At 40.1% G+C, this 14,672-nt stretch overlaps 1 protein-coding gene across 6 annotated transcripts; it reads left to right on the plus strand.

Moving 5' to 3' along the window:
• Positions 1 to 430: 430 nt before the first annotated feature.
• znf384a (zinc finger protein 384 a) lies at positions 431 to 14,550 on the plus strand. Of its 6 annotated transcripts, none has more exons than XM_044052618.1 (11): positions 431 to 575; positions 4,324 to 4,391; positions 5,025 to 5,301; positions 6,308 to 6,430; positions 7,097 to 7,260; positions 7,357 to 7,433; positions 8,205 to 8,429; positions 9,791 to 9,958; positions 10,765 to 10,843; positions 10,935 to 11,093; positions 11,418 to 14,550. In XM_044052618.1, the coding sequence occupies exons 2-11, from the start codon at positions 4,329 to 4,331 to the stop codon at positions 11,811 to 11,813; spliced, it is 1,731 nt and encodes a 576-aa protein (XP_043908553.1). In that variant the 5' UTR covers positions 431 to 575; positions 4,324 to 4,328; the 3' UTR covers positions 11,814 to 14,550. The 6 variants fall into 6 exon arrangements, with proteins under 6 accessions (XP_043908553.1, XP_043908555.1, XP_043908552.1 ...); XM_044052617.1 differs by lacking the exon at positions 431 to 575 and adding an exon at positions 727 to 4,222; XM_044052619.1 differs by lacking the exon at positions 431 to 575 and adding an exon at positions 727 to 3,810.
• The last annotated feature ends 122 nt before the right edge of the window (positions 14,551 to 14,672 follow it).

The following is a 14,672-nucleotide window of genomic DNA, read 5'->3' on the forward strand; positions in this document are numbered from 1 at the left end:
TAATTGTAGAGAAGTCCCTCATGTGCACTTAGATAAATACAGTCAACAGTGTGTTTTTGTTTCACAGAGTGAGTGGCACATTCACTTGTGTGTTTTTGGTGACTATTCTGATCAGTTTGGAAACTATGCTGAAGCCATTATAACCACACCGGAAGGCTCTATTTGCAGCCACGTCAAGTTAGCTGTAAAAAGCCAAACTAATAACAGGAAGAGTGTCTATAATAGTTGACAGTTAAGACAAACACAATGACAAACAAAACAGGCTTGAGTTAAAACATGTTATTATTCATCGTCGTATTTTTTTACTTAGTTTAATAATAGCGTGGCATTAAGTACATCGTATATTAGTTAATATGTTATTTGGGATGCTTTTATTTTGAAAGACATGCGCGGAAACGCAACCATTGACTCTTGTCCATCTTGACGCGGACGAGAGCTGGAGGGAAAAAAAGGAAAAAAAACCTGAAGAAAAAAAAGGCACATCTGAGGGTTTGAGGGGCGGATTTGGACAAAGTTTCCCAACTGTCCCGACCCTAGGAAGCAGCGGGGGGGTTGAAGGGGAATCGACTTCACCGGTAATTAACGCTGGAGTTCTTATTTGTCTGTAAATGAAGTGTTATTTTCACTGTGTCTGAGAGCTCCGTCGTCCCGACCCGCCGGAAGTCTGCATGAAGCTGCGTCTCCCACAGAGGCAACGGCGTCGACGTTTTTCTGCCTTCGTTTTTATTCGAGACTTTTTTTTCTCTTTTTTTATTTTCTCTCAGTGAGATGAGCAGGGAGTGAGGAATGGAGGCGTAGGGAGCGCGGATGTTTGTGTTTACTCAGCGACCAAAGCTAAAGCACATGAACACACAGGCCTCCTTGTAGCTAAAGCGAACAAAAGGAGGAAAATTAATGGAGGCAAGTTAGCTAGCGCCCCTTGTCTTCTTGCGCTAAAGAGCTAACGCTAGCCATGTTTGTGTGTGTGTGTGTAAAACCGCCGACGTCTCATTTTAGCCACTGTCAGCTGCTAAAGCTGGAGTGTAAACACATCCTGCGAGAACGGGCTCTTCTGCGTGTGTTCTGACATTTGCATTTACGCGACTTCTTTAATTAGCGGCTAACGTTAGCACGAGGCTAACAGTGGCAATAGTTTAGGGCCAGATTGTGCCTAAAGATAGGACAAAAATACGATATTATCGCACATCGCGATAATATCGTATCTTTTACATAGGTAGTCACAGAGCAGTTGTTGCTCATTAAAAAGAATTGTATACACATAAAGTAAAAAAGAAGCAGCAGATATACTGTAAGAAAAGTTACTACACCTGTGGGGAATGGAAATGATAACTTATTGACAATGCTGCAACTGCAACCTACCATTATTTTCATTATTGATTAATGTGTCAATTATTTTCCAAATTAATAAAATAATTGTAAACTGTAATAAACATAAACTGTTTGACTAACCTTAAAATTATATCTCGAAATAAAAAAATTCAGTTTAAATGTTTTCTTTGTTAATATTCAGCAAAGAAACCAGAAAATATTCACATTTAAGAAGCTGAAAAATGTGAAAAGTTGTTTTAACAATTCAAGAACATTCCATCCTATTAAGTGATTATAGAAATGTGTTGACAATTCGTTAGTAGTTGATTCATTGATTAATTGTTAACCAACCTGGTTATTATGTGTGTTATTGATTTGTGCATTAAAACACTGGATGGAAATAGACATTTTGAAAAGGAAAATTTATTTTAGGATATTGCTCAAAAAGTCTTTACTCTTGAGTTGGAAGTAGATAAGTGTGTTGTTAAAAAGGTAAATGGAAATATAGTACATCAGCCTGTTTTTGTGTACATGTTTGATTTGTGCATTTATAAAGCCCCAAATGTAAACATAGAAAATAAGTAAAAAATATAGGCACTGGCAAATCAATAAAAGGTAAAAGCAAATAAGACTCATCATTGAAAAATGCAGATGACAGGAGAAATGTGTGGACTGATAAGGAAACCACAACAATCCTCAACTAAGTGCAAGAGGCGAATACGACCACAATAGTAGACAGAAGCAGTGACAAAACACTTTTCAATCATGCCCAGCATGTCACATGATCAGGTAGTGCCTTCTTATCCTTCTGTGGTGACACGACTTCAAATTGTGCAGTGCCTACTGTTTGTCTTGGTAAATAAACTCCCTAATAATTGCATAATATCAGCGGACAGAAACAGACATCAGCGCATATTTTCTTTTTCCATATTTTTTAAATGTTTTAAAGTTTGAGATGCACTTGAATCCAAACCAGCCTAATGTGTTGATTGTGGTGTATTTCCATTGATGGTGAATAGTGAGAATGGTTAAAATTCCTCATGAAAGAAGGGGAGCCTGCAACTTTTCACCAATTTGGGGGGGAAAATACTTGTATTTTTCATTCTAAGACACCCACTTAAATATGTATCTTTACTAACATGTATTTGAAACATCATAGCCTTTATTTTGTCACATATTTTAATGGCTCTCAGAGCATTGAAGCTTTCAACTTTACCCTCTGAATGGCCCCCGTAATAACCTTTCTGGTGCTAAGTTGTCAGCTCGCTATTATTTAATCTGCCATTTGAGCTTGCCCCATCATTTATTAACAGGTTTGCAGGAGAATAGCCTCATGAAAAATAACTTTGAACATGCATTGAGCAATGCACGTTCTAAGTCAGTCTTGAATGAGATGTGACACTCCCCGACTTTTTTTTTTTCATGTACTTTCCCAAAATGGTTCAACAGTCGCAGTTGCATTGAATGTCAGCTAATCTGTACTAACATGTAATCACATGCATGCTTCCCTTGGTTTGTGTGCAATATGGCTATGCATGGCATATACATATTCAGTCTCCACACATGCTTAATGGAAAGCCAAATGCATGTTACTATGGAATTACAACACTTCCTTGTTTGTGCTGCAGAGACCACTTTGCCTTAATGTCAGTGGGAGATGATGATGATGATGAGAAAAGATCACATGTTCAGTGATGAAAATGTACAAAAGTAGTCTTTTAAACTGAGGGTGTTGTTTTTCACAAACCATATTATGCACCAGGGCTGCACGGTATTGGTAAAACGTGCACAGTTGAATGTTGCGAGGACTGTATGACAAATACTTTATAGTATAGTTTAGTATAGTATTCCGTGTTAATATAGTTATTCTGCTTTGGGTTTGCTGTCAACAAATAAAACCTAAATGCATTGTTTTCCTTCCAACACCGTGGACCATTGGAAATATCTCTTACTACCTGCCTGGATTGTTGGATTAAACAAATAGAATTCTGAAAGCATATAGATTTTTAAACAGATGTAAACCTAATTATTCAAATCCACACTGCAGTGTCTCACATTGCAATCGTTAAACTCAGCCTATCCCAAATAAAAGAAGGTTGTGCGGCCCATTTTATATTATTCATACCATAAAATGTTTCCATTTTACTGACTTGTATATAAAAAGGTAAATAATTGTAAAAAATATGTTTAAGTTTATTCCTTTAAGCATAGGGATATGAGGAAGTTGCAGTGTAAACAAAGAACATTTTAGTGTAAAGGGCAACATATTGTGATAAAATGTTAAAAACAAAACAATTATTTAACTTTATTTTAAGTAAAAACATGGAGAAATACCTTTTATCGCCATTCAAGAAGACTTCAGTACTCTGTATAATGCATATGATGAGTTTTCCATATTGTTCAGCCTTATTACACACTCTTTATTTTTCTACACGTGCTGTTTGAGAAAACGTAGCTGCGTCATCTTTCCAGGCAGTAAACCAGTTAACAAACATTGTGTTGGTAAGTCAAAATTAGACTTGATTGTGAATTTCGTTAAGAGCAACACATACCGTGTAAGAGGTGTGAGGAAGTACATGGGCTGTTAGAGAGCGTTAGAAAAAAAGCCTAAAAGACCTGATTACGATCAGTGTTTTCTCAACTCTTGCCTCTTCTGTCATGTAGTTTTTTTTTATATCCATCCCTTCTGGAATTCAACATCTTTACCTGATTTCTTTCTGCATCCTCTCCTCTGTAAATCTTAGCAAAATACGCATGGAAAACCATCCCGCCAGGACGAAATCTTGGAAGCATTTGCTTATTTACAAGAGCCACCACAAGCTGACAAGGCTCTGAGTTCCAAACCGATTCTTAAACCTGTGACACGTTGAGTGTCTCAGCCTGTGGAAGGGAGCGTATGTGGAAAGGAAACAGAGTGAGATGATTGAAATGCAGCCATGCATGATGGTTCACAGCAGATCACATTGAGGAGGAGGACGGCGGGTGTTTTCTAAGTGTGTTGCTTTTTAATTACAGAAAATATGGACGATTCCCATTTCAACTCATCATACTTTTGGTCTCCCGTCCCCACTGTACAAGGACAGGTAGAGACAACCTTATTGTTGGAAATGTCTTGATGTGCTATATGGGAAAAAAAAAGAAATACTTGACATAATAACAATTGACCCTGAACATGTTTGTAATGACACCATGGAATGATGCTCGCTCTGTTGGTGAAGTTGGTTTAACATCACATTGACGCTTGTTTTGAGTCCTTGACAAGAGTGGAGCTTCTCTGGATCACGTGGTCACTCCTGTCCCTCTCCTCTCTCATCTCTTTGACCCCTCTTTGCTCTTTTTTCATTTACTTTTTTTTTGCATCTCACCATGCTTTCACTCTCTTTTTTCTCCCTCCTTGTCTTCTCCTAACCTGGATCTAACCCATCGCTCCAATCCCTCGTCCTGCCACCTTTTCATCAACCTTTTATTGTCCCTCTCTCCTCTTTTCACCTTTTTGCTTACTCCTAAACAACTTATATCTTCCTCATACACCCCCCATTTCTTCATTTGTTTTGCACTCAATGTCCTGACCCTGTTCTCACCCGAACCCCAAATTTGCCCCCACCATTGTCATTCATGGCTCCTCGTCACCCGTCCCGCACACCTTTCCTCCTCACCCTCTCTTTCCCTTCCTTGCTCTTAACACCACCCCGCCCCTCCACTCGCCCCCTTTCTAGATTGAGAACGCCATGTTCCTGAACAAGGCAAAGGAGCAGCTAGGCCCGGAGAAGGGCAACGGGCCCTCTTTCCCTCATCCATCTGCGTCTTCCACCTCCTCCCCACACTACCCCACAGCTGTGCTGGCCATTCCGGGCTCAATGGATGCAGGGGCTGGGATGCGAGTGGTGCCCAAACAGGAAGCAGGAGGTGGCAGCAGCGGGCACATGCATCAGACGCACACCTCTCAGAACGTCACCGTTGTACCTGTTCCGTCCACAGGCATCATGACTGCAGGTGAGTGCTCTGCTCTGACCATCTTCACTCCAATCGTGTCGGTATCTTCATGTCATGGTTGTTCGGTTGTATTTGCTGATAAGAGAGACGTGCGTTGTGTTAAAGTAGTAGTTCAGGTTGCGTGAGTGTGGCGTATTGTTTGAGCTGCCTGAGCTGTGCGCACATCCCTGCACCGAGGACCAGCATGAGTTAAGCATGGTTTCTCTGGGTCAAAACATGGCTGTCAGCAGGCACGCTAGGAAAAGAGATTACAACAAAAGACTCGCTTCACAAAATCTATGGCTGCTTAAGTGTACAATATTGTTAAGAATGTTTGCTACTTCATCTTGGAGTTAGACATTTGTTAAGTTGCGACATTAAGGTGAATCCAAATGGAGGCAACGTGGATCGACCACTCCTGTGTACAATGACAGTTGTTCTTAAAGTTTTTATACCATTTAAGTAGCATTATTGCCACCGTTAATATATAGTGGTGTAAATTGACTGAGCAAAGTCAGCTGCAGACTTTTCACAATTCACAAATAAGATCATTTGCTCTGTCATCATAGTCCTCTTCTTCACACATACTTCACACTCTGTTGTAGCAAAATTAGATTGAGATGGAGCAAGAGATAAGGTGACACCTATTACACACTCACAGTACCACCAGAGAGGAAGCTCATGTAATACAGATTGAGAAACACGGTACTATTATGTAAAATAACTTTTAATTTTATCTATGGCGTTTGGTGTGGGGAGTGAGTGGTTTGCAAATGGACACGCCCTCTGTTTCCTGTAGGGAAAATGTTTTCTTACGGGGAGATAAAAGTACTTATCACTCTTAACATTCCTGACATATTGTAGACCAGGGCAGGCATTTTCTGAAGTGACTCTTTTGTTCTTTGGCCCTTATGTAAAAGTATTGTTGTGACTTTAATGTTACTTTTAAAATATATTTAAAATGTTTCTTTTAAATGCCTAGTCAACCAGATCATCGTGTCTTCTTCCTTGTTTTCTTTTCTTATAGCGGGGTTAGTGATCACCACCCCTCAAGGCACACTGGTCCCCACGGCCTCCACCCAGTCCTTTGTAGCAGGACATCCTACTGCCACCACCATGATAGTGTCTGCACTTCACCCCTCAAACACCGGTACAACTCTCTTCAATCATTTTGACATGTCAAATAAATCAGACTAGGCGATGTTATTATTCTGCCTCTGTTTCTCTAGTAATTCCTGCTTTTCAATCTTAATTTATTTATTCCTGCATATTTTTTTTACCTGTTGTTACACTAATGCACATTCGGGCTGCAATGATACGTTGATATAAATTGATGACTACGTTGAATTTTTTAGAAGAAACAAAATACAAATCTTGTGATTTTCAGATTTTCTTAATTGTGAATATGCTCTGGTTTTCTTTGCTCCCCTTCGACAGTAAACTGAATATTTTTGGTTTGTGGACAAAACAAAACATTTGAGGACTTCGTCATTTTTGAGGTTTGGCAAACACAAAATCAACATTTTTTTCAGCATTTCTTCGACCAAACCACAAATTGATTAATCAGAAAAAAATAATTGTTAGTTGCAGCCCTAATGCCCATGGATTCCACAATCGTGTTAAAGCCTGTGTACGCTCTTGTAATATTTGATTTTGCTTACGATTAACCAACGCTCAACTACTCAAGTGTGTGCGAATTGACTGATTTTTTCATTTTCCAGTAGATTCTCTCTCTCCATCTTCTTCATTCATCACTTCCCAAATTCAACCTTCCCATTTTCCAGCTCGTTCATTAAAATTTTTCTCTTGTTTCCAGATAAGAAGCAGGACCTTGCCCTCCCTCCTGCTGTGGTCATGCCGACGCCATCAAAGCGAGGCAGGAAGAGCAAGCAGTTGATGGGCAGACTGTCTGGAGTAGGCGGAGTCCTCCCTCCAGGAAGTGATGCATTGATATTAGCACATCTAGCTGCTGGTGGACAGGTGCTTGTGTATATGTATATATGAAATATGCATGAATACGATGCTCATCGTAGTCATCATTTTTTGCATCACATTTATGCTGACATTGTATTACAGCATCACTCTGCCGACCCATATGACCTGTCAAACGATGAGGATGATCATCCGAGCAAGGACGGCCCCAAATCCTACAGGTGATGGACAGACAAAAATAGATTTTTTTATATAAAAACTCATCATTGTCAGCTAATGCAGACAGTAAAGGCTCATCTTCTGTTGGTTGTTCTTCAGTTTTGACTTAAGTGGTGGGAAAAATCAGGTATTTAAGATGTTGATGTTGATTTAAGTTCCCTTACGACCGTCTTTCACACCTTGACTCAGGTGACACCAACAAACTAAAACTGAACGTTCTGCATTGTTGAACTTCAGGTTCCGTCCTCGGAAAAACCTGGTTCTTCCCACCACTTCAGTCAGAACTGAAAAAGCCTATTGAGTGACAGGTGAAATGTCTACAACTGAACTCAAGTTACAGACAGTAACTGGGTTGGTGTTTTTTTTGCATTTTTAAAGCATATGTCTTATTATACCATTAAAGAGAATAGGCAATAATGTCTTCATCAGCTGTGTTATGCGTATTATTTTGGAGTGTGCCCACGTTCTATGTAATGCCGTAAAGTTGTTTTGACAAGGAAAAGTGTTAGGCCATGTTTCCACCAAGTGGAACGGTTGAGGTTTTTTTGCGTTTCCATTAGGAAGGACGTAGGGAATAAGGTAGGGTGATGCAGCAGTGGTAGGAGAGTTGAGTTAGGCCGATATCACAATTATGCCATTAGGCTAACGATATCTATTTACACCTATGCTTTCCCTGATGCCTGTCAAAATGGCGGTGATGGCTTACATCAAACCTCTGACATTTTCATGTGCCATAAATGTTATCTCCCGTCTCTCCCTCATCCCTTGCCAAGGTGCCGGATGTGTGCCGTGACGTTCTTCAGCAAGTCAGACATGCAGATCCACGCCAAGTCCCACACTGAGGCCAAGCCCCACAAGTGTCCCCACTGCTCCAAGTCGTTTGCCAACTCCAGCTATCTGTCCCAGCACATCCGCATCCACAGCGGAGCCAAACCCTACACCTGCACCTACTGCCAGAAAACATTCAGGCAGCTCAGTCACCTACAGCAGCACACACGGTACTGGGATGCTTATTTTTTAAGTGTGTTTGATGCATGTGCATGTTCACACGTGTGTGTGTGTGAGCCTGTGTATGGTGACGGGTGAGTTACGGATTTGTGTGCTGACGGTGTAAAGCTCTTTTTGTACAGTCCACCAAACCAGGCTTGAATTACATCATGGTCCAAAGCTTCACATTATAGTCCTTCATTAAAAGATGTCTTCTTTTTCATTTACTGAGTGATGACCAGAAGAGGGAGCCACTTTCAGCTCTGACATTGATCTCTCATGAGCTTAACTCCTCTGAGAATGAGCTGCTCCGGTGTTTGGTGGAGGTATTAATTTCACCATAACAGTTTCTCCAAAACATACCAGTGTGGTTTCCTCATCCTGCTTTGTGTTCACAACATTACAGTCTGTGCTTTGGCACGGCTCGCACCTTGCTGTGTCTTAAACGCTATTTACACCTGCTATTAACATCTGTCCAATGAGAGCTGATCACAAGTGAACAGATATCACGTGCGTTTCCAGTTGTTCTTCCGGTTCATAGTCAGAAATTTCAATTGGAACACCCCCCTCAAGTTGGATTTACAACTTTCAAAGTCAAGGTGACCAGAGAATTTGATTCTTCTCTGTTTTTTGTAGTTTTTTAAGCTTGGCAGTGCCTTCAGTGGAGAATCTCTCAGTCGCCCTGCCATGTTTTCCAGTTCTCTCTCATGATCAAATCTCATGAGATACACGGATACCAATGAGTAAAAGGCATATATTAGAAGATTGATATAGGCTTTAAAAAATGTTGATTTGACGAGCCATTTATACTGCAATGACTTATACGCCATGATCAATAGCTGCTAATCTCACAGTGAGAAGATTTGGAAAATCACGTCTCAATTTCGTATTTGACCTTTGACCATCATTCGCCTCCTTCATGTTGTCACTTCTTTAGTTGCCATTTATTGGTTTTAGGCCATTATTTTCAAACAGGAAATTTTTTTTATATATATTTACATATTACACATTATACATCCTTACCCCACTGAGCACACCAGGGGAGAGACTGCGAGAGAGAGAGCGAGAGAGAGAGAGCGAGAGAAAGAGAAAAGCGTGACTGTGCCTGCTGTATGTTTTTGTTCTGTGTTTTCACAACTCAGATACAGCACAAAGAGCACACTGTCAAACGTAACGATCGACGATCAACACCAGTGATCTCAGATCCTGCTTACTTAAGCGCATGATTTGGTCTTCAGTTCCTCATGAATTGTGGTCATGCTGCAGCTTAAAAATCTCTCGCTGTTTCTCTCTCTCTCTCTCTTGTTTCTCTCTCTCTCTCCAATCCCCCCCACCCTTCCTCAACCCTCCAATCCTGGCTCTCCCGTGTTAGAAACCACACTGAGGCCAAGCCCCACAAGTGTCCCCACTGCTCCAAGTCGTTTGCCAACTCCAGCTACCTGTCCCAGCACATCCGCATCCACACTGGGGCCAAGCCCTACTCCTGCTCCTACTGCCAGAAAACATTCAGGCAGCTCAGTCACCTACAGCAGCACACACGGTACTGGTCTGGGCTGGGCTGGGTGGATAATATGAATGTTTTATGTCTGCATGTATGAGAGCAGGTGATAAGTTACTTATGGTGTTGTGGCTGTTTGCAGATATTCTTTTCATTTTTTTAAATATTTTTTAATTTATTTGATAATTTTTTAAAATATTTTTACATGAATATACATGTGTTTATACACTGTAATGTTCTGGAATCGTAGTGCTTGTGTGCCATAGATCCGTCCCTCGCTGATTTGCCATGTGGTGACACGTGAATCAAGACAAATTATGTTATTTATTTATGTTAATTATTAGTTTCCACAACTCAAAGCACATAAAAGTTGATCAAACTGACTGATTACTGTTACTGATCCCATTAATGATGGCTCTGTTTAGTTCGTGTAAGTCAGGACAGTGTGACAGTCAACCAGCATAGAGGCCACCATCTTGTGCTCCCAAATGGACAAACCAGGCAGAGCGGGAGTTTCACATTTTGACACAGAACCACAGAACAGCTTTTCTGGTTACATTAGTTTGCTGAAACGCTTGGTGAAGAGAGTTAAATGAGTTCTCCGTTTATTACAATCTGCAGACTCACGATTAGATGTCACCAATTCTGGACACTGGACCAATAAAATGTGTGAAGGCAAGGGACTGAATTACCAATTACCATTAAATTACACCAACATCACAAATGTGAATTCCCTCTTTAATGAGGGACATGAGTAAATAATTAGAATCACTTGACATCACTTACATTTCTATCGTTTTTATGCCTAATTAACTAACAGCGTTTGTAACTCACTCATCTTCTTGTAGGATTCACACGGGTGACCGACCGTACAAGTGTAACCACCCTGGCTGTGACAAATCTTTCACTCAGTTGTCCAACCTACAGGTAAATTTGTCCGCCACCCGATGACGATTTTCTCTTGTAATGTTTCTTTGTTTGTTTATGTCATATGTTTCTCGGTGTCTCCTCCGCGCAGTCTCACCGTCGGCAGCACAACAAAGACAAGCCCTTCAAGTGCCACAACTGTAACCGCGGTTACACAGACGCTGCCAGCCTGGAGGTGCACCTGTCCACGCACACTGTCAAACATGCCAAGCTGTTCTCCTGTGGCCTCTGCAATCGATCCTACACCTCGGTAAGCTCGCAGGAAAAATACACGTAGTCAAAAAAAATGCAAGAGGAGAAATGGCTTGTCTACAGGTGGGCCGCAACATTTTATTGTAAATAAAGTAATCATATTTAATTGTTCTCTTCCTAATGTCTTTCCGTCTTCAGTTTTAATGATTTCTTTGTTATGTGGGGCAAAGAAACCACAAAATATTCACATTTAAGAAGCTGGAAAATCTCTTAAATCTCTGTTATTCATGTGTCAGACCCCAGAAATTTGGTGAACTCACATTTCTGTTGTTTTTACCATGCGTTATATTGTCTCTTCTGTGTCTGTCCCCCCAAACTCCAGGAAACGTATCTAATGAAACACATGAGGAAGCACAACCCTGACCCACTAACCGTGGCAGCGACAGTAGCTGCTCAGCAGGCTCAGGGCCTCACACCAGGCAGGGGTCGCGGGCGTGGCCGGGGGAGAGGAGGCCGAGCGAATCAGCTCCAAAACCAGAACAACCCAAATAACACCAACCAGAACCCTAACCCGGGACCCCCTGGCAGCTACCAGTCATCCCAGCAACCCACAGAAGCTGTGGTCCCATGTCCTTTTGACCTGCATCAGTACAAGACAGTGTCGGCCAGTGAGATCCAGTACAAACCGGTCTCGGTGGCAGACCTACCCGTGGTCCACAAAGACCTTTGCCTCACCGTCTCCACATCGGCCATACAGGTGGAGCACATGAACTCGTAGGCTGCATCTTCACACTCTGTTTGAGGATTGACTTATTATTATATCTGCAGTGTGAAAAAAAAAGAAAGAAAAATCCATTCAAACAAGTAGTTTAATGAATTCAATGTTGTTGCCTTTTTAAATCAAGAGAAAATGGCAGAAATGGTGGAAGTTTTTATAAAATAAGAACTAAACTGACTCTGAAAACAGAACAAGGCACCAGTATAATCAATTTAGTTTCACTTCCTTGTGACTTGGAGTGGCATTGGCTCTGTTTAAAATATTGAGTGAGATTTAATTCACTCTATGCCATTTTTTTCCCCTTAGGCTTCAACATTGAATCCAACGTAAAACAAAGTACTTGTTTTAAACGCAGATATTTTACTACTTAATTCATGGTTCCTGAGCTCACTGTGTTCAACGCTGGTATAAAAAGTTACAACTTAATCTAAGATTAATTTAGTCAAGAAATTTAATCCATACTTTGTACAAAAGAAACCCTCAAACCAGCACTTTATCTCTGATTGTCTTCATCTGCTCTTTTTTTTTTTTTATTGCATTGTTTGCATTTAAAACCCCAGTAGGTTGTAACCCACAATCCCATGATGATGCAACACTCAGAACCAAAACAACAGCCATTTTTAGCAAGAAAACCAGCAACTTGTCTCTTCGATGTTGCCTGTTTTCATATAAAGTGAAGATGGTAGGGACAAGCAAATGGGAAAAAACATTTTCCCAGATCCCCAATGATCCTGAGATCTTGGATCGCTGGAAAGGAACATAGAAGAAGTAGGGATGGGAAACCACAGGCAGTGATCATTTCCTATCAGGTGTAGAATGCAACGCTAACCATCTTTATTATCTTGTTCATATTACATTTTTTATTGCTATATATAAGCATTTTCCGGAGTAAAATGACTTGGAGTTCATGAGAAAGTTGGAAGATGTTTCCATGGCTCTGGATGTGAGATGCTGAGTAAACAAACTCATGTGAGTCATGTGACGGCATCATCTGAGGATTAAGGTGTAAAATATCTGTGAAGTTAAAAAAAAAGAAAGAAAAAAGAGCATTATTCTCTGCACATTTATGGTCCAAAGAATGATGTCATTTTAAAAAACAAACACATATTCAGATCACATTAATCTGAACATTTGCCAGTATTTAGTTCAAGCCAAAACATGGAAGTGATAGAAGACCAAGGTTTCAATCATGGAGAAAACTATAGACATTCACTCATCACTGAGATCAACTGAAACAGTGTGAGGAACGAGGATGAACCGAGTTTGAGTTTGAATGACACTGACGCAGTGGTTCGAGGAGCAGGGTGAAGAAAAGGGACGTGGAATCAGGCTGGATTTCTGTCTTTATTTTCACAATTTGAACCTTAGACGTCAACGAGCAAGAGGAACCCGTTTCTCTTGTCAGAGCCCAAAGTATTGAACAGGTCACGACTGCGCTAAAAGCGAGGAATCCTGCAGCAGGGCGAGATGTAAAGACGAGAGACGGATGGGTTCGGTGGAGAGGGAGGGGTCAAAAAGAAAGCACTTGATGAAGCTTATACTTCATGCCTTTTTGTTTGTCATCATTGTACTTTTTTTTTAAAAAATATATCATGTATGTATTTTTCTACCAATACAGGAACATGTGAACTGAGGAGAGAAAGTCGAGAGATGTGCGTGAATGTGATGGAAATGGGAAAAGAACGGTTGTTGTTTTTTCTGTTGTTTTTTACTTACTGTTCTCCAGGGAGTAAAATCAGCCCAACGTTGTCGTCGGAGTGTTTGCTGGAGGAAATAATGATTGTGTGATTAAAAAAAATGGCTGACAGGTACTGTTATCAATCTTTTTTTTTTCTTTTTTTTTTTTAAAGAGACTTTTTTTCATACATATAATTACTTTTTTCATTATGACTGTACTGCAAATATTATCCACATTATTATCGAAACTGAGGCATTATTGTATTTCAGTATGCTGTACATAAAATAGATAGAAAATACTCTTCTTTTTTTCATCTCTAAAAGGGAACTATGTCCTGTGTAAACCATATACGGGAAACTAAAGGAACTCCAATTATTAAGAACCAAATCTTCAGCTGTGTCCTGGGTCAATTTTACGTGTTGATGACATTACAGACATGTACAAGAAGGAAAAGTGACTAATTCACTCACCTAAAAATATATGTTTCTCTTTCTGGAACACTTGCAGCCACAATCTTCTGTTGAACTCAGCGATATTCACCGTAGTAGTTTAAAAATATTTACTTAAAAAGCCTGTTTATTTGATTACTGGATCAAAAACTGTGGTCTGCAATCCAAACAAATAAAAATGTAAACATTGCTCTTCCACAGTTCCTCCATTACCACTTAAACAAATCATTCAAAAATTATTAAATACATGTAAGCACACTGCTGTGACATCACTGACCTGGGACACGGCTGCAGAGTGACACTCGACCCAATCACAAGGTTGAAGCAGATTCTTACACTGGGCTGATGTCTTCATATATATATTTACTCCTCCTTCTTGTGTTTCATTGTGTCTTTTTATGTAAAAAAAAAAAAAGAGAAAAGAAATAATAATAACAATAACCCACTGTTCATGGTTATTTCCAAGGCTCCTGATGATAATAATACATTAACTGCCCTCTTGCGCTACACTCTTGTGTACTGTGCGCACAGTTACACCTCCTGCTCATCTGAACAGACTGTTTCTTCCCTTAAGAAGAATAAAATTCAACAACAGTTTATGATGAAAACACGTCATTGTCTTGTGTTTCTTGAGTTTATGAGGAACCACGACTACATTGCACTGAATGTATTTATTTTGTTATTATTTATCTCTCTCTCTATCTATTTATTGACAAATAATTTACAAAGGAG

This window comes from Solea senegalensis, linkage group LG20 (assembly GCF_019176455.1).
Source record: "Solea senegalensis isolate Sse05_10M linkage group LG20, IFAPA_SoseM_1, whole genome shotgun sequence".
NCBI classification, from domain to species: Eukaryota; Metazoa; Chordata; class Actinopteri; order Pleuronectiformes; family Soleidae; genus Solea; species Solea senegalensis.

What these genes read in the sequence shown, in the direction of transcription:
- znf384a (XM_044052618.1), top strand. Translation starts at nt 4,329, where the DNA reads ATGGACGATTCCCATTTCAACTCATCATACTTTTGGTCTCCCGTCCCC. An exon ending in ATCTAGCTGCTGGTGGACAG is followed by an intron (nt 7,261 to 7,356) that starts GTGCTTGTGTAT and finishes ATTGTATTACAG; the next exon opens with CATCACTCTGCCGACCCATA. An exon ending in CACCTACAGCAGCACACACG is followed by an intron (nt 8,430 to 9,790) that starts GTACTGGGATGC and finishes CTCCCGTGTTAG; the next exon opens with AAACCACACTGAGGCCAAGC.